This window comes from Taeniopygia guttata, chromosome 8 (assembly GCF_048771995.1).
Source record: "Taeniopygia guttata chromosome 8, bTaeGut7.mat, whole genome shotgun sequence".
NCBI classification, from domain to species: Eukaryota; Metazoa; Chordata; class Aves; order Passeriformes; family Estrildidae; genus Taeniopygia; species Taeniopygia guttata.
The window spans coordinates 5,654,292-5,675,485 of NC_133033.1; the positions used below are offsets into that span (position 1 = coordinate 5,654,292).

At 40.8% G+C, this 21,194-nt stretch overlaps 2 protein-coding genes and 1 long non-coding RNA gene across 5 annotated transcripts in view; 2 read left to right on the forward strand and 1 right to left on the reverse strand.

Annotated features, from left to right (window-relative positions):
• Positions 1-228: 228 nt before the first annotated feature.
• On the reverse strand, positions 229-9,429 carry GPX7 (glutathione peroxidase 7). Its single transcript, XM_030278833.4, has 3 exons — positions 9,160-9,429; positions 2,587-2,848; positions 229-796 (listed from the first exon to the last, which is right to left on the reverse strand). Exons 1-3 carry the CDS (start codon positions 9,364-9,366, stop codon positions 633-635), a joined length of 633 nt encoding a protein of 210 aa, XP_030134693.2. The 5' UTR covers positions 9,367-9,429; the 3' UTR covers positions 229-632.
• LOC121470342 (uncharacterized) lies at positions 3,488-7,820 on the forward strand. The gene is made up of 3 exons (XR_005981170.2): positions 3,488-3,627; positions 4,124-4,240; positions 7,517-7,820. It is a non-coding gene; the product is annotated as an uncharacterized lncRNA (long non-coding RNA).
• A 3,617-nt stretch (positions 9,430-13,046) lies between the features above and the next one.
• The window catches only part of TUT4 (terminal uridylyl transferase 4), a 43,541-nt gene continuing 35,393 nt past the window's right edge, over positions 13,047-21,194 (forward strand). Inside the window, exon 1 of one of the 3 annotated variants that reach the window (XM_030278769.4) lies at positions 13,047-13,235. The gene's annotated coding sequence lies outside the window, so the exon portion shown is untranslated. The remainder of the gene's footprint in view (positions 13,236-21,194) is intronic. The other 2 variants (XM_030278768.4, XM_030278770.4) reach the window with 2 other exon arrangements.

The window sequence follows — 21,194 nt, forward strand, 5'->3', positions numbered from 1 at the left end:
GTGGAAAATGCAGAAATTCTTCTCATGGCTTCTGGAGAATTTTTAAAGGCCTTTGTCTTCATATTTCTTTCATTTAAGCTTTATAGATGTATACTAATGCTCTTGTAAACTTTCTATACAGCTGAAATTAGCTATGTTTGGTTGTGGTAATTGGAACATTCAAATTCTGCCTGGTCTGAAGGTATCTGTTTTGGCCTTCTTCCTGGCACATGCCTTAAGTCAGTCATGCACTTTTTTCACTTGTTTATTTTATTCATTTTGCAATCAAAATATGACAACAGATTTGCAGATATCAGGGAGATTCCAGCTAGGACATTCTCATTATTCTCATCTTTCTTCCTATACGAACTAACTTCCTTTAGTGTTACCAACAACTAATGATTGAATTGGGGAAGAAACAATTGCTGAAGATTTGCTCTTTCCTAGAAAACTCAAACTGAATTTGGTCAGAGAAAAATATCATATTATTTTGAACATGTTAACTTGCTGGTTTCTACATTCTTAGATAGTGAATACAGATTCAACTAGTCATAATTCCCTTTCCCTATATCCTCTCTTTCGGAATGTGAAAAGACAAAGTCCAGCCTCAATGCTCAATTAAGATGCAATTGGCATGCTGTGAGTTTTGAAAGTCATAATTCATCTTTCTTCTTCAGGATGATTTTCCTTACAAGTTCTGTAACATGTGGCCTTATTTCTTCAACAGAGACAGTAGAGTCCCAAGCCTTTACTACTTTCCCATTGGGGTCCACCAGGTATTTCCAGAAGTTCCAGGTTGGTTCTTCTCCTGTAGAATCTACAGGGAAAAAAAAAAGAAAAAACAACCAACCAAACTTAAATATTAGAAAACCACATTAGCCAATTTCTGTCATTTCTTCATTACAATTTGATGATTAACCTTGCAGAGGATGAAGGAATGTAAAATTAAGAGGAAGTTCAGACTGAATAAGATTAATTTTCTGACAGACAGCTTTAACTAGACAGTAGTCCCTTGGAGACTAATGGAAACAGGGAAGCTTGAGCATGGAGAAAGCACAATAATCAGTGTTGAAGTGTGTGAGATCATGTGTGTGTGGGGCTGTGCTTATAGAGATATACCTGATACAGCTGAACACTGATAGGAAAATGGAATTTGGCATGACAATATAGCTGTACCAGCAGTGATTACTTGCTTACCCAGAATTTTCCTCTCAAAAGCACCCAGTACCATGTGGTTCAGAAGATTGTTTCAAGAAATCCTACACGAAGAAATAACAAAGTAATTGTTCCAGGTTTCCACCTAATTCTTATCTACAGAGGAGTATTACAGTTTTCCCTTTCCTGGGGAAAACAAAATTTCAAATAGACCAGGAACCTCATGCCCCTAAAAGCACAAATACAGATGCTACAGACCATTAGCATCTTTCTTTCCACTGCTTATACATTGGGCAAACCTCATAAGGAATCAGAAGTTATTTCAATGTATCATCAAGACGCAGCCAGACCCACACTTTTAACAATGTTGTCATTGTGCTGCATAGAGACACAGCCTCCAGCAGCCTCCCCTGCAGGCAGGTGAGCAGGGAACCACAAGTACTGCAAGGTTCCTGGGACATGTCTGCAGGAACAGCTCTCCTTGTCAAAACAGAGATGGAAGGATGTGAAGAGGATTACAGGGAAATTTGGCTAGCAGTATGATCCATTACAGACACCTGGCAGGAGGTGAGCTTGGGGTAGTCAAAAATAATATCCACACTCCGTTAAATTCAGTGGGATTTGGGAGAACACAGTGGCGCTGGAGAGAAGCAGCAGAGATATGGTCCTTGCAGAATGCAGCTCAAGTGATACTGTGTCACACTGGGCTTTACTATATTTAATTGCTGAAAGACATTTCCTTCACATTGGGTTAAGACTGACATTTTAACATAGCATTTAAATGGTATTTAGAGCATTTGTTCAGAGTAGGAAAAGCAGTGCCTTGATAGGGAGCATCCTGACTTTCTGGCTGGTAAGAACCAGCAAAACCTCTTCAGGTGTCGGTGCGGTGCTGGCTCTAAAGCAGATTGGAACTGGAGCAACTGCACAGTTCCAGTGCTGTTCCAGTGCTTGGGGAGGAATGGGGAAGCGATATTCAAGGACATCGTCTAGAGCCTGGTTTTGCTTTTTGATTGTTGAAGTAAATTATGAAGTGCTTCACTTCCACTTATCCTACAGCTTTAGAGATGAATCTTATCAATCCAATCTGCAGCACTCATGTTACAGGAGGAGCACTTAGGAGCCTGCAAAGTGGAAAAAGGAAGGTCAGGGTGTTGTATGCCTAGAGGAGAGCATTTCAAGACCTGTATTCCATGTAGAGCTTTATTGGACCAGCTTTTACAGGGCATCTGCAGTTGATGTGTCTTAATCTCTGGAGATCTTTTTAGAAGGTAAGACAAAGATGGCAGAGAGAAATCCTGCCTTGTGCAGGAAGAGAGATTACATGACTTCTGATCTCTTTGTGCCCGACAACTCTGTGAGCACAATCATCTCTTTTTTCTTTGGATGGTATTTTGTGTCAGAGGACTTCTATGCAACAGAAACAGCCCTCCAGCATTCCAGGTTACTCACCAATTAAGTACTTGAAGGCAGGAATTGCACCAGCTCCACTGACTGTGGTTTTGCTGAACATGGGGAAGGAGGCACCATAAGTCTTTCGTGCAAAGCTCTCAATTTCTTTGTTGGTGTCTGGCTCCTGCTGCCCAAACTGATTGCAGGGGAATGCCAGCACATTGAAATGGTACGGGCCCAGGTCTCTCTGCAGCTGCTGTAAGGCCTTGTAGTGGCTGTCTGTGTACCCACACTCACTTGCAACATTGACAACTAGAGACACCTGAAGTACAAGAAAGCACATTTTAAAATCTATTGCACATGTCAGTTTTTCCAACAGGTAAGCTGGAATGTGGATCAATTACAAAAAAAAAAAAAAAGGTGTCTAGGAAACTGTGAGTGAACACATATTTGAAACTACATTGAGTTCTGTTCACAAAAGGAAGACTTAATATTTCTTTTATGTATTCCTCTTTGGCAAGCATTAAGATAATCAACCAACTGCTAAGCAATCTTAATCTTCAGTTTACTGAGGATCTGTGTTTTTTCCATTCTGCCTTTTGGACAGTTTCTAAGCATAAATAAGAAGTGACTATCCAGATAAGATATACCAAGTTGCATGAAAGAAAGTTGCAAATCAATGTATTTTTTGTTGTTTATTTATCTACTGTGAAGCATCTGCTCTGCAGCATGTTTCCTTGCTCAAAATTAAGAGCTCTTCCAGAAGTGTGATCCATTTATCATTGCTAATGTAGAGGTTTTGACGTGGAAGTTATTAGAAGCAATTACAGGATTTGGGGTTGTTCTGTGCAGTGTGGGCTGTAAAATTTCCCATCACTTCTAGAGTAAATCTACTCAATTGTGACAAAATGACAACAGTTATTGCATAAAGGTTCACTGCCTCAATTAGGGATTCCAAGAAGTGAAGGCTGCCCACTATCCCATGAAATCATTCCTGCAGTGGATCATGTTCAATGCTGTGTGCATAGCGTCAGTCAGATATGAGCACCAGGCACGTGTCTGCCAGCACAGATCCACCTGGGAGGAAGCTATCACAGACAGGTGAGCCCTACAGGAACAACAAAATTTGTTGGGAGTATTAAGTGACCTAACCCTGAATTAATACGCATTATAGTTTCTCAAAGCCTTGAAGAATCTTTCATTGGTTTTTGAGATAATTTTAGCCTTATATAACTTTTAGAAATTTAGACTTACAGTTTTGCTATTCTCACAAATTTTGTGTGAGCTGCCACTCATTCTACATGAATTGAGTCCATTCTAATACTTTCCTACAAAAGTATTTAAGGAAACAGGATGTGTGAAATAAATTATATTTAGTGAAAAAGAAATGGCTGCATGTGCATAGTATTTTTAAAGGCAGAAAACTAACGGACATATAAAGGTACATATCTGAGTAGTATATGGGATCATGAGAGGTGTAGAAGGGGTAGGAATGAGTGAAAAAAAAGCTAAGGGGGTGTTGGTATTTGTAATTTCTTACATTAAACATTAACACTTTATGTATTTTCTACTTTGTATAACTGTATGGCTATCATAGAATAGGTATCATAGAATCATAGAAAACCCTGACTTGGAAGGACCCACACGGATCATTGAAGTCCAGCTACTGAATTTAAAGCGGATTTGGAGTGGCACTGTTTTCCCCGGAAGACAGGTAATCTTTCAAAACACAAGTTGGTGTAATCTTCTTTGTGGTGCAGTGTGTCAACAGGATACAATCTAAACAACCCCTGTACCCTTGTATATGAATTATGACCTGCATCCATCTCACCTCCAAATCATCACTTTCATTCAGACAAGCTCTGTCTGAAATTTTAAATTCAATGTCCTAAAACATCTGAAGTTATGGCATATCATTTTTTTTTTTTCAGAGAAGAGGTAATAATTTTATGATGCATTCCTGTTGCAGACTCTCAGCATTTGAAACAGAAGTGATATGTTGGACATAAAAAATAAATATTAGAGTTCTGTTCTTTTCAAATAATCTGATTTATCCAGCATAGTGCTAACAGTAGTTTAGTATAAAGTAACAGTAAAATTTATCATTAAGAGCTGAAGTCACATGTAGTTCTTCCATGTGAAATTTTAGAAGCTTTTTTAACTATAGTTTAAGCCTTGGAATTTTCATAATGCAGAAGTATTCATGCACCTTATTGAATTCACCTCTACTGGTACCTGCTCTCAAATAGAAGGGTAATGTAAAAATTTGTAATTGGAAGTTTGCAGGAAATTAGGTTGTGTAGGCATTGTGCTTATATTAAAACAGAGATGAAGGATGAATTACCAGTTAAAACAATTAAGCTTTTATAACTTATACTTGATTTTAAGTAAAAAGAGGGCTTGAAAGAATTCTCTCAAAAAGACACAACTATTTTAATTTACAGCTGTTTAAAATCAGTGTTTTCTTGGCATGGTGGGGAAAGGTTTGAGAGCTCACAGTGACAACACAGCAAACTTCCAAACATATTCCCCAAAACAAATAAACAATGTTCAGCATTTCTTGGGATGGAAGACACATTATGGTTCTCTTTTTTCCTTAGAAAAATGTATTCGCTGTAACTGAATTCTCCATTACTGAATTCCATAATTTAATAATGTAAACCTCTTAAAAGTGTAACTAACATATATAATGAAAACTTCTGTGATCTATTAGTATTTCTCAATGAATGTTTAAAATGATTCTTTAAAAATCTTTCCTGAGTTATCTTTCAGGTATCTGGTATTAGAAGTGATTTCATATTGTGATCTTTTTTTGGTTGATATTTTATTTTTAATAAATAACAAACACTGTTTTTGCTCTCATGTAGAGGCTGTACTTTGACTTCTTACAACTATTAATGATTTAAATTAAGTTCAATATGCCTAACTTTAGGCTCTGAGAGTGCAAGTCAAGCACACCACCTAGTGTGCAGTGCAAACAGTTCAATGGACCTCACAAAAATTATTTCATTTCTGCTGAATTCTTTATCAGCTATTGTCTCACCTCTTAAAACTATCATTCCCTCTGCTTAGAAAACTCATGTATTCTAGTAATGAACCCATTTAGTTTACACTGCAAAAACTCATTTTGCTTTACTTAATGTTCACACCAGAGTGCCTCCTTTAGGGAAAGATGCTGGGACAGATTTAGGAATCTGTCTCAGCTTCAAGTAACCCTTTGTGGATCTGTCAGCAGTGACAACACATACTCGGGTTTTTAGATACAGAAATTCTTAACTGGCTCCATGTGACTATAGAAAAACCAGCCACAAGTGTCAGATGGCACCAGCTCACTGAGCTGTCACCTTCATGGAACAAATAGCAATATTTGTGTGGCAATCCAGTGGCTGTGCATTTACCCACACTCAGGAATGCCACATTCTCAGATTGAACGGGTCTGGGTCCAAAGTGCCTAACAGTACTTTCAACAATAATATTTAGTTAAAAATAATACTTCAATTGTTATAATGCCTAATGCTTTTCCATGATTATAGTACCTATGGTTCAAGATTTCCAAAGGCACTGCACTGACACTACTGAAATCCCCCACAGCACACTGTACTTAGCTGGGTGGTAGATTGGTACCACTACATCAAGATAGGCACAAACACAGCAGGGAACAGTTGATGTTTGGGAGGTCTGACTCCCAAATAGGTACTATTTTTGGTAAGAATACTGCATATCAGTATTACAGCAGTATCTGTGTGTGCATATATATATGTATATATATATATATATATACACTTCATATCAGTATCTTATAGCATATCAGATGCAGATCATATAATAAAAGATAAGATTATTGAATTAGATTCGATAGAAAACTAATTTTGTTTGGATTCTCTTGATTCTTGTCCAATCATAATCACTGAGCTTCATTTTTAATATAGTGATGGGTCAACATTTTCTGGTAGTGTGGAAAAACCACAGAAGGATGACCTCCACAACACAGTAAACCAGACAGTTTTTTTATATATTTCAGTTGTGGAACTCTTTTCTCAGTGGTAATTGTCCTCCCTTTTTTTACTGTATAACAGAGGGTAATTGTGGTTTGTATCAAGATACACTCAAATAGAAAGAGAATTAATATCAATCAGTCTTTTTTTTCTTACTAGGAAAAAATCGTTTCAATGATTTGAATAGACACAAGTTTATATTAATAATGATTTATTGAAGAATCATCCTATCAGTCATGAATTTCACTGGTTGTTTATACTAAGCATGGCTCTTGTGGTTTTAGAATTAGCAGACTTTATTAATTTTTTAGAATCTGGAAGCCCTTGGATTTTTTCAATTCCTAGTAAGTTTCTTGACTACCAATTAAATAAATTTAAATAAAGTTAATTTAAATAAAGTTAATTTAAATAAAGTAAAATAAAGTTAAAGTTAAATAAAGGTAATTTAAGTTATTTAAATAAATTAGCTGAGTGACTGAATTGAAGAAAATGTCTTCTCTACATCTGCCAGAAAGCTCAAGGCTGGTAAAAGCTGGTTTAGCAATTAACAGACTATTGTTCCAGGAGACAACTAGTGACTCACTTTCCTTAAAACACCCCCAGCACACACGTAGTACTTTAATAATATTTTATTTCTTTTAATAGCTTTAAAATATTATGATAAACCTATGCATTAACATTACTTATCTAACTGCAGATTTAAGCAAGTTTATTTTAAGAAATAAATGAGAGTTTTAATTAACCTTTTTCTATCTTGATACTGAGTTCTGACAACATAATGACAGAAAGGGATGTGTTTTATTGCTGTAATTTTCTTTAAAATTGTCCACATACATTATCAAAGAGCTGGTAGCCTGAACATTAATAGGATCTCTGAATGCAAATCTATCTTTTATTCCACACAGAAGCTGAGTGTCACTTTTAGGAATAAATTATTCTATGTGGTCTAGAAAAGATCAAAGAATACCATTCATCAATGGTATTATCTTTCCCAGATACAGCTCTAGAGCTCCCCTTTATGAAACCATGCCTCGAGGGTGGCCTGGAACCACAGCACTGGGATATGGTACACACCCTGAGCCTGCCTGTTCATGAGATTCCAGAGGGGATGAACACCCCCAGCTCTCTGCAGAGTGGCTGTAAGGAATTCTTCCATGTTCCCCCTTAACTCCTTTCCACGTTGAATCTGGCCCTGAGATAGAGAAGCTCCAGGTAGTATTTGCTTATTCAGATTAGCAGATGATATGCAGACAAAACATGCCGCAGTAACAGGATTTATCTACAAGAGCCTTTGGAAGGAGCTCAAAAAAAGAACAAATATTGCTTAATATTAAACAGCTTCCATGTTTTTCTCCAACATAGATATTTGAGCGGGCATGGGACCAGTTCTGCTGTATCTCAGTTGTGAATGGAGGGGGATGAGGACTTTGACCAGATAGGATTTAGGCCTCTCTTTCAGTCCAAATCCATCATTTTTGCTGAGCTCAAGAAAATGTGAATTTCCCTATATAGCTTCTCTGTCTTCCTGCCAATGTTTTAGTGACCTGCTGCTGTAGACCAGTGAGCTCAGACACCTGAAGAGGGGAAAAAGGAAGGAGTAAATACAAAGCTGGAGAAAAAGGGTGAAAACGAGAAGCGATGCTGCCTTTTTGGGCAGCAGCAAAACTACTGAACTGCCTGAATGTATCACAGATGTGTCACTTGGGTGCTAAGAGTGGCACTTATGGATTTATGTTGATTTTAGCTTCTATAATTTGTGAAAGGGGCTATAAGAGGTTACAGTATTAAGTAAAATAAGTATGCTAAGTTATCTTTTCACTTTTCCATAGGAACCGACAATCGTTTCTAGATGATCAAACCACTAATAAAATAAAATAAAATAAAAAAAAAAAAAAAAAATAAAATAAAATAAAAAAAAAAAAAAATAAAATAAAATAAAATAAAATAAAATAAAATAAAATAAAATTAGATTATAGTCAGGGACATTGTTTTCAAATGGTATGGAAAACTCTGCTTAAAAATACTTAATGTAAGATATAAATACAATTTACATCATAAAAGCATATGTGCTTTTATCTACGTGCCCTTCTTCATATCACTGTCACACTAAAAAGCGAGAGAAGAATTTGCATGATGTTGTTATGATACTTTGTAATGTCTCATGTTTTTACTAACTACGGTGAAATCTGTTAACTCCATTCGCCATGGATCAAATCCCCTTTTTTTTTTTTTTAATGTTGACCATTAAAACGGAACGGAATTTGAGTAAGAATAACACACAAGAAGTCATGCAGTTAAAAGGCAGAAATAAACTCCAAAAGTAAGCTACACAAAGACACAAACTTCCTGAGCTTCCAATGGAATAGGCAATCGGCAGGAGGGCAGCATTCCCTGCCTGCCACGTCTACAGGCGCTGCAGCAGCAGAAGACGCGGACACACACTGGGGTTAGACTGCAAACGCTTTATTGAAGAGAAGCCTGTGTTAGCCAGACGAGTTCGCCGAAGGGCAGAGTCACAGAGTGAGCAGCCCAGAGGCACACGCGTGTGCACCGAGCCTCCGAGCACTCTCCCCCGCGCTCGCTCCGCGGACATGCAAGGGCTGCCCGGGCGGGAGCCGCCCCTCCGCGCCGCACTTACCGAGCCCCTGTACTTCTCCAGAGACACAAGCTTGCCCCTGATGTTTACAACTTTGAAAGTGTAAAAATCAGGCTCCTTCTGCCGCGTAGCGGAAAAGGCTAAGAGCAGGAGCGCTGCAATTGCGAGGAGCATGGCTAGAGGGATGAGGAGGACTTTGGGGAAGGAGGAGGCAGGCTGGTGCTCCACACTGCCCTCCGGGTCCAGCATGCTGCACGGCCGCCGCGCTCTGCCCGGCCGCGGCGGGGCCGCGCTGCCGCAAACACGGCGCTGCTGCAAACGGGCCTTTTGCGGCAGCGGCGGCCCGGCCCGCTCCGCGCCCGCCGGGACAGATCCCCGAGGATGCTCCCGCTCTGAACCCAGCGTGCCGTGCTGGGACTGCGCCGGATAGCGGCTACGGGCTTAAAGCACCAGCTGGCTCAGCCTCTGGGATGCCAGTCGCAGAATCGCAGAATATTCTGGGTTGGAAGGCACCCACAAGGATCACTGAGCCCAACTCGTAAGTGAATAGCCCGCAGGGATCAAAACGATGTTATCAAGGATCCTGCTTTAACTATATCGATTTTCAAAGGCCCTTTTTTGGTGTACTAACTACAGCATGTAGTGATGTACATGTCAAAGGACAGCAGTGGCTTGGTTGCTGCTGGTTACTGAGGCGAGTGCTCCGAACGAGAGTCGCAGCAAAACCAGAATCACCAACACGCCACATAAAACAGCCACATCAGCCAGGCCTGCAGGAAATGCAGCTCTGCCTGCACCTGGCTGGTGAGAAGTGAATGGCCAAACCACTGATCTCACTGTGTGAGATGGGAGAAACCACACTGCCAGAAGGTTTTCAAGCAAGAAAGAGCCATAAAGCATCAGGAACTGGGTTTGGTATCAAAGCACTCAGACATTCAGAGCCAAAACACTGCCTCAGTGCACTGATGTCATTCTTGGGTTGTTTGCAAAAAAAAAAAAAAAAAAATTTGTACAATTTGCTACTATGCCATCTGGAAGAAAAGGATTTGTACTTACAAAGTAACAACAATAGAAAGCTTTTAATGGGCATTGATTTCTTCTTGGACCAAGAAACTGGCCAGTCATGGATGGCTATGATTCTGATAGTTCTTGGCAAAGAAAAGGAAAATGCAGTGATTTACAGAAAACGAGAGTGGCTCCAAGGCATACTGGAAATTTTTCTTTTGAAGAGAGAATTACATTTTGTAATCTCACTTTGTTTTTTGTTTTGTTTTTTTTTTTTTTTTTAAAAACCTGAATTTTGGTAGATCCTTGACATTTTGATTAAATTTGCTTAGGTAATTCAAGCATGACTGACATTACTGTAAGGGAAGAAGCCATATATAGCTAGTTGAAAAACATATTTGCAGTTTTTAAGCATTTCAGGTTTTTCACATTTTTTGTGAATTTCAGTTTAAGCAGACACCCAATATCAAGAAATAATGTAATATGTTACAAAAATATATAGGTGGATAGATGGAAAAATCTTCTGCCAAGCTCTCTGCAGGAAAGATACATTGTGATGAGAATGTGAATTTCTTTGCAGATAAGTGGTATTTTCCTGAATACTTTCCTGGCTGTACTATTGACCAAGATGACAGTCAAGTGTGATTTTCCTCATTTTATAAGTAAATTATCTAAGAAGCTTTAGAGTTTCTTCAGACATATCTGGAGAAAGAGAACAGGGCTTTATTATGGTATATCAATTTAAAAAGATTTTTAAACTTAGTAAATTCTAAAAATAATCTTGTAAAAAATGATGATCAGCGTAAGTTTTATTTTGTCAGAAAATTAAAAACAAATCTACAATATACACATTTTTGAGGAATATTTTAGTTGCTTGGGTTTAGGACTAAAAATGAGGCATCATACTGCAACATAAGAAGCAAGTTTTGCTCTAGAAAGGGATTTTATAAAATCTACTTCTTACAGTTTTATGATTATCATCTCTGATTTCTAGATAAAATTTACTAGCTTTCAGAGTAATATTTTATTCTACAAATTGAGCCCAGAATCTGAGAGTTTTTAATCACTGGCATTGAATTAGGAATTCTTTAAATAATGGCCCACTGGCAGTAGAAGTCTGCTTCTTCTTTTAGTGCTATGTTTCTATAATGCTCCCTGCAATAAAATATTCTTTAACATCAGCAAAGAAGGAGGCATTGTTCCTGAACACAGAGAAAGAGACTATGTCAAAGACTGTTGGCTTTACACTGGTGTAAGTTTTCCGAGCCAAACTGCTCTACCAGTTCATATTAAAGTCTATCCAACTATTTGAAGGAAATATGCCAGTCAGGTTTGCAAACTGGCATGTGTTTGCTCACTAGCATGTCTCAATGTTGATCTAGGAGGACTGTATCCAGCAGCAAGTATAATCTAGCTACTTCTGCAATTTACTCTTTGGCCTACTAAACCTAATAGAAATCTTGGTCAAATAAATTGTAATAGGCTGGAACCACCACCCAGTTAACCTCAGTTGTCCTCAGGGCAGCACTGCTGTTTCTGTTGCTGCTGCCCTGGACTGGCCCACATACCTAAAGGTGAATCCCATGAGCAATACCCTGACCTACCCAGTTACCCAGTCCTAATTTTGTAGTGTGAACTTCAAGTGAACCAAAAAAAAAAAAAAAAACAACAAACCAAAACCAAACCCAAAAAACCTCAAAAAAAACAGGTTACCTCTAAGGATTGTGCTGACTTCACAATACATTCAGGAGTATGTCTTCTCAGTATTTGCAGAATCCTGTATTACAGATTTTGCAACTTTTGTTTGCCTACACAGACTCCCTGAGGTAGTGTTTCCAGCACTATTATTCATATTACTTTTAACAGTTTCCTTTGAACCCCTTTCATAGTTCAACACTGATGTTTTAGTGCCTTATTTTCCTAGAAAGGCCTCCTTAGCCTGGGCTAGGAAGTGCCAACAACACATTTCACTGCCAAAAAGGGGTAGTACTGGATCACAGAGGGATTTGCCTCAGACAAGCACTTGCCAGTGCCTTTAGGTCACCGTCCAGCACTGCCAAGAGCCGGCAGGCTGGCTCTTCTCCCCCGAGACCTGCGGGTCTGCCAGCAGGCACGCTGGCCAAGCCGCTGTCCCTGGCTGCTGCCGGGGCCAGCTTCATAGCCAAGGTCAGGGAGCCTGGAGTCATTTCCCCAGATCGCCGGAGCACAGCCGGCACAGCTTCTCCCCCGAGCACAGGAGGAGGGCGAGAAGCCCTGGGGGAGGCGGGGATCAATGCCCGGGCTCCAGCGAGCCCTGACCCGCTGCACAGGGCCTGGGCAGCGGCTGCCTCATCGCTCTCCTGACAGGACGTGTTGTGAGGAGGGGCCGGTCCCTTCTGCCGTGCCGGCATAGAGAGGACCAGAGGAAATGGTTCTACGCTGAGACACGGGAGATTCAGATTAGATACTAAGAAAAACATTGTTCCCCGTTAGGGTGGTCGGGCACTGAATCAGTTGCCCTGTGGTGTCACCATCCGTGGCAGTGCTCAGGGGGCGCCTGGAGCTGGCGCTGGGTGCTGTGGTTTTTGTGGCTGTGGGGACACAGTGGCAGTGCGGGGTGTACGGTTGGACTGGGGGATCTTAAAGGTCTCTTCTAGTCTTGCTGATTCTATGCGTAAGAAGAGGCCTGGGAAGAGAAACAAGGGGGAAAACTAGGATGGCTGTTGGGGGGGGTTAATTAAGAAAAAAAAATATGCTGCTTATTCCCTCATCCCCGCTTGCCGCTGTGGCACTGGGGGAGGGAGGCCCTGAACGCTGGGGGAGACGGGGATGGGGGCGCGTCGCCCCTCAACAAGGGGGAGGTTTTGAGGCACGGGGGCTCTCCCCAGCAGGGCCGGGGCGCTGCGGGCACTGTGCCCGGCTCGGTCCCGGCTCGGTCCCGGCTCGGTCCCGGCCGCCGCCGCCGCCCCGCAGCGCCGCCGCCCTCGGGGCGCTCCCGCCCGCCTTCGCCCCACAATGCACCGCGCCGCTGACATGGCGGCCGGGCCGGACTGAGCCGCTGCCGTCGGGGCCTGCAGCAGCCGCAGCCGGGCATGGCGGGGGCGCCGCGCCGGCTCCGCTAGCGCCGCACACAGGTACCGGGGCTGGGGGCTCCCCGCGGCCGGGGGCGGCGGCCCGAGGGGAGGCGGGCTCGGGGGGTCCTGTCCGCGCCGGCGCCCCCCGCCCCAGCCCTGCCCCGCCTCGACGGCCCGCCGCGGCCTCGGGCCCCGCGCCGGGCGGGGGAAGGCGCCGGGGGCCGCGGCGCGGGGGCCGCCCCAAGGTCAGCGGGGGACCGGGCGGCCCCCGGGGGCGCATCCGGGCCGGAGCTGGTGCTTGCGGTTTGTTGTTCGTACGCCCCGTGGAATTAAATAATGCGGGGAGAGAGACCACCGCGGTCGGCGAGGCCCGCGGGGAAATGCCCCGTGTGCGGGGCTGCCCTCGAGAGCCGTGCCCGCTCCGCCGTGAGCGGTTCTCCTTTCCGTGGATTACAGTCTGCCTGGAGTGACACCCAGGCATCCCATCGCCTACGTGGTTGTGCTCTTTTGTTGGTTTATTTTGTATACAAATACAGCTGAACGACTTTGCTGCTTTTGCAATATGTTGCAATTTGCCAGTTGGCTGGATGTGTCGTATTACCTGAGGCCTCCTGGCTTTTAAGGTTGTTTCTGGGTATGTCAAAGGAGGATGAGCTCGTAAAACACAGAGAAACAATACAATCGCATTTAAGCTAAGGTAGAGATTAGTACATTAAAACGATAGTTATATCTAAGTATGGATCTAATAATTTTTTTTTATATCCATGCCATCTCCATGTCACTTGGCTTCCTGAGCACTGTGCCCTGGATTCAGGTGTTGTTACATTTGCTTGAAAATTGAGGATACATATTGTTTTTGGTTTTGACTTGTGTTCCCGGTTTCAGTGGTTGCTTTTTGGATAGTCTGACCCCAGATAGTTATGACATAATTATTTCCGTGACAAGAAAAGTAAGCCAGCCATGGAACTATGACTTAATTACAGTACCTGGCAGAAGATGCTATATTAGGAGTAAGAGGTCTCTTTTACAAATACCAATTTCGCAATGAGCTTTTTTTAGTCATTTTTCTACTTAACTTTTGTGAAAACCTTCATAAAATTAATTTTGTGATAAAATTACCTTTTCCCAGAACATATATTGGGATATGTTCCCAGAAGATACAGAAGGATCAGAAAGTTCCTCCTGTGTTCTGTTCTTGCACAGAGGACAGCTGGGACTTCCTTCTCATCCCTCAGCTTGCAGTGCTAAATGCCCCAGGACACCTGCACTGTGCAGGGCATTTATCTAGTTCTTCCTCTGAAGGGAAATTCTCCAATGGGGAGAAAGAATGGGGGCCAGGATTTCCCTGCGTTGTACCTGAAAGCAAGATATTCCTGAGGATCTCCTCTTAACTGTCTTGTGGATCTGCTTGTCAGTCATGGTTCAGGGCTTTTGTATTCATGTTGATACCATAAGGCAGTCTGACTGTCTGAGAGTGTATTCTGTGTTCAAGTTGCAGTCTGGGCTTTTTAAATTGTACAAAGTATTTCTACTACATTAAGTTTATTTTTGTCACTATCTTAGTGAAATAATGCAATACTGGTACTGGCTTGTAATGAGAGCTAATAGAAAGAAGGATTCTGCAATTTCCTTAGTGGATTAATTTGCACAATGGAAGCAATCCAGTGGAAATCAACATTTCTCGTGCTTTTGGCACATTAAGACTATTTTGTATATTGCTTGATAAATTGATAAATTTAGAAGTACAAAAGACCTAAATTTTGTAACAATGCACATGAATTTAATTTTTACTCTTTTTTATTTTCACAGAAGTGCATGCATACATGCATGTGTACTCATACTATATCCTTGGTTTGTAATTTTGGTTCTAAGGTTTCAGCAAGTCTTTGGAAAAAAAACAATTTATCAGATGTTCTTAGATTTCATTTTCATTTCTGTTGATGCATGAAATACTACTGCCAGCAAGAAGTAACTTTCAGATTTTAGTTTTCGGTGTCAGCAAAGCTTGACACAGGAGTCTGGAATCAGTTTTGTGTTACAAACGATTGTGACTCAGTCTGCTGAGTGTGGCTGTGTGCTTGACAGCTTTCCTGAAGTTGTGATTTTCAGCATGTTTCTTCCAGTAGGGAATGTGCTGGGTGCTGGTGAAGAGGCATAAGGGTACTGGTAGAAGATCTGTTTGCTCTCAGTGTAATTTGCGAACTGGTTTGCAGTTGGTATGAAGCAGTTCAAAGACCATCCCTTTCTCAAGGATTCCAGTTTGGGTGAAGGGCTCACTGTTGCTTAAATACAAGATCCAGATAAGTTTCTACACCACAATACATATTGCTGTATTGTCATTTAGCATAGCACTGAGCATAACTGGGGGTTAAGATCAAGGTGAAAAAATTGGTTTCAGTGTGTGGCTGCCATTAAAACCAGTTTTGTGATCACTTGAGGCATCTGGAAGCCCCTGAAAGGCTCTAAAGCAGTGCAGTGCTGTATTGTGCTTCCCCAGCCTCCTCACAGGTACTTGGACTGATGTGTGTGTTTGAAGTTAGAGCTCCCTTGTGTCAGTTCCTGCTCTGCTGGCGTGGCATTTGGGGAGTTTTGGGTGCTGCCCCTCTTTCCGCTTCAGGGTTTGCTGCAGTTGGGTCTGAGGTGTAGAGGGCTATTGCAGTAAAATGTAGGATCAGAACCAAAATGTACAAAAGCACGAGGAGCCTATATGAAATAGAGAGGTAGGGGAGGCTGTTGTTACACAGCAGGTGTGACTGAGAGAGGACAGCTTTCCCGAGCCTGGCCAGGGAGGCAGCAGCAGTAGTAGGGTCAGAAAGAGGTAGTCCTTGGCGTTGGGTGACGTTAGTTTTTCTCACCTCTTCAGTGAGTCATACAGTGCTGTAGAAAAAACAGTGAGTCAATGCAGAGTAATCTGTAACAAGCATATCCCTTATGGATCTCCCATCCAGCATATTTTGCTCAGTTCAAAATTTAATTGTAAGATATTTGCACCTACATATGTTACTAAGTTTTGTATCAGCCAAAGCCTTTCTCGTTAGGTTATTTATTCACCAGTACTTCTGTAAATCAGATATCATCCTGTTACAGTGTTACATATTTTTACATATGTATATTAAAATAGTTATATATCTAATGATGACTCCTTAGAAGTTTTCAATCTTCCACATTTTAAATACAGCATCAGAGCTTCCTATCTTCACTGAGCCCAGAGTGCCAGTTTTGTTGCATCCTTGATTTGTGTGTTAAAAGTTTATGTGCACTGTGCTGACTTCCTTCTGAGTAGATTTTGGCAGTATTACCCTTACCAGGATAAATTGTATAGTCTGTAGTAGGAGGAAGTTCTGGGACACTATGTAGCACTTAGATTTATTACTAAAGAATATCTATGGGTTTAGTGCTGGTGGAGTCTGAAGCGCTTTAGTGGCCAGTAATCTCTGATAGTTTTAGTTGTAAGTACTTTGGAAAAACATCAAGCATGGGTAGTAGGTAGTACTAAGTTGTGTCTAATTCATCATAAACCAAACATAAATGTGTGATAATTTTTTAAACTATTGACAAAGATCATGGGAGTGGTTTGAATGATTTGTAGAAGTTCTCAGACAGAAAAATGGGCCTAAGGCTGTAAACAGTCAGAAAAGACTCCCCCACTCCAGCACATTAGGGGTGTCCATAGACATCACCTGTGCTGCATTCTAAGCAGAGTGCAGAAGACAACCTTTCCTATTATTCCTCACTGTGGATGTAACCTTTGTTTGCAGAATTTCCTTTTATTTTTGTTGAGGAAGTTCAGCTGGGCTATATTGGTAGTGAGGTGAGGGGGGCACTGAGGTTAATCACCCCACTTAGCGTTAGAAGGCTGGCTGTGAGATTTGAGCTTAAGGACAATCATAATGGGAGAGATAAAAGCAGGTCTTGGATAAAATACAAGTCTCCCTGTCTCAAAGGAGGGAATGCTTTATAGAAACAGGGTGATAACACTTATGTTTGTAGTACTTTCAGTGTTTATATTTTATCTAGGACTCCCCAGGGAAACAAAACTTAAAAGCCTGTTCTGTTTCGCTTTAGTTGCCTTTCTATACTGTAGTCCCTACTTTTGGACATTTCAGCCAGTTGGGACCATATTTTAGAACATATTTGAAGTAATGTCAAAGGGTCATTGAATTTCTGTCTGTTTTCTGGAACAATTATGCCTCAACAGAGGAGAGGTCTCTGCTAAGGGGGAAGCAGGAGGAAGTTCCATTTCCTTGTAGGGAGTAGCTACAAATTAGACAGAGCTCCAGCACGTCTGCTCTGCTTGCCCATGGGGCTGTGATAGAGTATGACAGAGGAGCACAAAATGAATGTGTAGGAAACCAGGTAGAGTCAGTTCTGCTGTTAATGAAATGATTTTTAAAAAGCTTTGCAAAAGAGCAACTCAGAATGCAAGAGCTCACAGCTTAACTTGGTCTTCATCTTTGAAGAGGCCCTGTTATGTCAGATTTTGACTCCAAATGTATGTGTTTGAGGGAGTTCCATACAGTGGAACAACTTGAGAGGAAAACATGGTAAAATAGGTAGAAATATCTTCTTGAAAGTTTTTTAGTTGTTTTCTTTTTCCCCCTGTTTGGAAGTAAGCCTTAGCCTGATTCTTTGCAATTCAAATGCAGAGTTTTTTAGTCTGCAAGGTGGAGGAAACAAAAGAAACTGGCAAAAATGAAAGTGAAACATTCTCATTTCTTCATTTCGTGAGCCTAAAGTGAATTCTAACCAAAGCTGATTTTAAACATTTTGAATTTGGTTGCTGTAAATATGTATAGATTTTTATACTTTTCTGGCATTTAAAGTCAGATGGTATCTTGTCTGACCTCAAGCTGTTGTATTTCAGCCAGGTGATTTTTCTAAAAAGGGCCAAGAGCTGAGCTAGATTTCAGAGGAGTAGTTGGCACTGTACCCTCAGAAAGCAGGGGAAACTGAGTCCCATGTAACACTGGGATATTGAATTATTGAAATATGCTGAACTGGTTTCAACAGGTTAATCATACCCCACTTTGCAGACGCAGGCGAAATGCTCTGGTTTTGTTGCCAGCTTGGCTGGGAGAAAATTCCACTTTGATTCCAGGTCTGGCAAATTGGTATAAGCCTGAGCTTGTGAATAAGATGTGCCATCCAGGTTTCTACAAAGATGCCATCTCAGCACTGATTCACTCCACTCCAGAATTTTGTTTCCAACCAACTTATTTTTAGAGGCACTCCTTTCCCCATTTCCCTCTCTCCCTCTGTCATATGTAGATGGCCAATGTCTGACAGAGGATGATCTTTTTGTGTCTGTCCTGGGTTTGGAAGAGGTCTCTTTTTGTTTCTCATATTGAGTTTTAGTAGTTGGTTTATTTTGCAGTTTGTTGTGAGATGGTAATTTGGTTACTATTGAATATGTTGCAGCAGTTAACATTATTTTTTGTTAGCTAAATCATTTCAGTATTAAAGAGCAAAAAGAAAGAAAAAGAAATCCCAAAGTTCAACATTATTATTGCACTTGCATTTCAGATTTTTCATTTCATTGTGGAACTCCTAACTTCTATTTGGTACAGAGTATTCTTGTCTTATGAAATATCATGATATCTCTTAATTCATATTTCTTAGGAATAAAGAGTATATCTGCTTTTAACATTATCTACTTACATTTGATTACATTCTTGATATGTAACACTATCACAGTACTCAAATCGTTAGCTGGGTTCTAGTTTTTACTAGCAGTTTCCTTAGTTACTTTTTCCCATCACATTTGATTAAAGATTATATATTCTTTTTTAATAGATAATTGTGTATTTAATTGAATGGAGGAGATAAAATAATTTGAATAATTTTTGCAGATTTTTTAAAAACCTACTTTCAAAATTTAACTCTTAACAACGTGACACGTAAAAAACCAAAATGCAGCCCCATTTTTCCTCTAATGCCGGTAGGTTTAATCCGGACGCGTTGCCAACAGGAGTTGTCCCCACCCTAGGAGTTGTTTGTTATTGCCAGGCGTGCTCCTCCTCCTGCTGCCGGGTGCCAGCTTTATGTTCGGCTGGATCGGTTTTCCGGTTTGGCTGCCGGCAGCGCTGCCCAAGGGAGGGAGCAGCCCCGGCGGTGGCAGCGAGGGAAGGGCGGCGATGCTCCGGCTGGAGCTGCGGCTGCCCGCGCTGCTTCCCCCCAGCCTGGAGCTGGCCTCGGTGTGCCCCTGGCCGGAGCCGAACGGGCAGTTGCCGAGTGTGGTTTGGGTTATTTATTGGTTTGGGGAGTTTTTCTCCCCTCCTCAGGTTGAGCAAGTAAAGCATGGTTAGTTTAGAATTTGAAAAGTCATGTTCCCATTTCTCTTCTGGTTACATGAAATTAAAATCCAAACCCAGTGTAGAGGTTAAAGACAGTGACATGTACAGAGCTGTAACAACTCACCAATCTCTAGAACAGAGCTTTGTACTGGAGCTCAGGGACTGGAGTAACTTGAATTTAGCTAACCTGGGGGGGCTCTCCTTGCCACCCTGAGGCTTCAGCAGTGCTGGTACAGCTGGGCAGGAGTTCCTGCTGCTTTTTGATTAGAATTGCTATGGGAAAGACTAGCTACAATCCAAAGGCAAATATTATTTAATATTTGGACTTTTGGTCTAGAAGTAAGAACCATGTGCAATCAGTGTTTAATAGAAAATAGTTACAATATTAACTGAATGTATTTGTGAGATAAAATACTTTGCCATTGGAACCAATTTAGGAATGGAGATTTTTTTTTCTTAATCAGTTTTTATATTTTACTAAAGAATGTGATGATAACAGCATCTTCAGGAAAATTCTTGTGAGTTTTGTTGGCCTTTGAAAGATATGTATTTTCAGTGATATCAATAGTAACTTAAGATAACCCTTTTTAGTACATGCTTTGTATCCTGAAGTATTTTCTGAATTGTGTCTCATTAAAATAAGATAGTAACTGTATTATATAGCCTGAAAAAAATTACTGTGCTTGATACTGATAATATTCAGAAAGGTTGGTTTGTTTTTTTTTTTTTAAAGCAGACATTTTCATCTGGTCCTTCATTCTGGTTATTGTTTCTAAAGCACAAAAGTATGCTGTGATACTTCTAATAACTGTAATTCATAGGCTTTCCTATTTATTTTCTTCACTAAATGATAAGTGATGGGTTCTCAAAAACCCAGAAATTTCCATGGGTCATGCATTTACCTAGTAAACATGCAGCTGGACAGGAAAGAGGGAACCTCTGCACTCCATATTTTGTTATAGTTTTACAAAAAATTTCTTCTTTGTCTAATACTTGCTGTCTAAATGTTATTACAAGAAAGAAAATCCGCATCTTTGTTGCAGATTCTTGCCTTCATTTTCCATATTAGTAAGACTAATTCCTTAAAAACAGACCCACTTGTGCTGAACCTCCTCCCACTGGAAACACAAGCTTTGAGTTGTCTCCAGCATAAATTTCAGATGATCATATACCACCTAAAGGCCTGAGGTTTAGATGAGAAAAGTTAATCTGCAGCTAAAGAAAATATTTACTATTTGTGAGGGTTTTTTTTAAAGAATCTTACTTAATTGCTGACAGTTAATTTATATGAGAATAGGAGGTGCAGGTGATTGGTCAGGTTTATTATTAATACATTGAGCTGTATCTCTAAATGCTTTTAAAAATCAGTTAATAAAATGGAGCTTGCTTGCTGGAAACGGAATTAGTTTCCTCTAGTGGCTAATTTGAGCTGTGTGTTTATTGAGTGATACTTTTTAGATGTGTTAATTTTTTTTCTTTTTTTTCCCAGTGTAGTTGCAGACTTGGTTCTTGTTTTTGTTCAGAAAGCCAGAAATAGGAAGGAAAGAAAAAAGCAAGCTGTTGGCAGGTTTATCACTGAGTGGTTTTTAGCATGTTCTGCCATTTTTTTGTCTCTTCATAGCCCTTGTCTTTTAAATACAAATCAAAATGATCAAAATTTTCATGAGTTTTACTTTAATACTGGAATGTATTGTGAAAACGTACTTATGCCTGTGGGGGGAATATG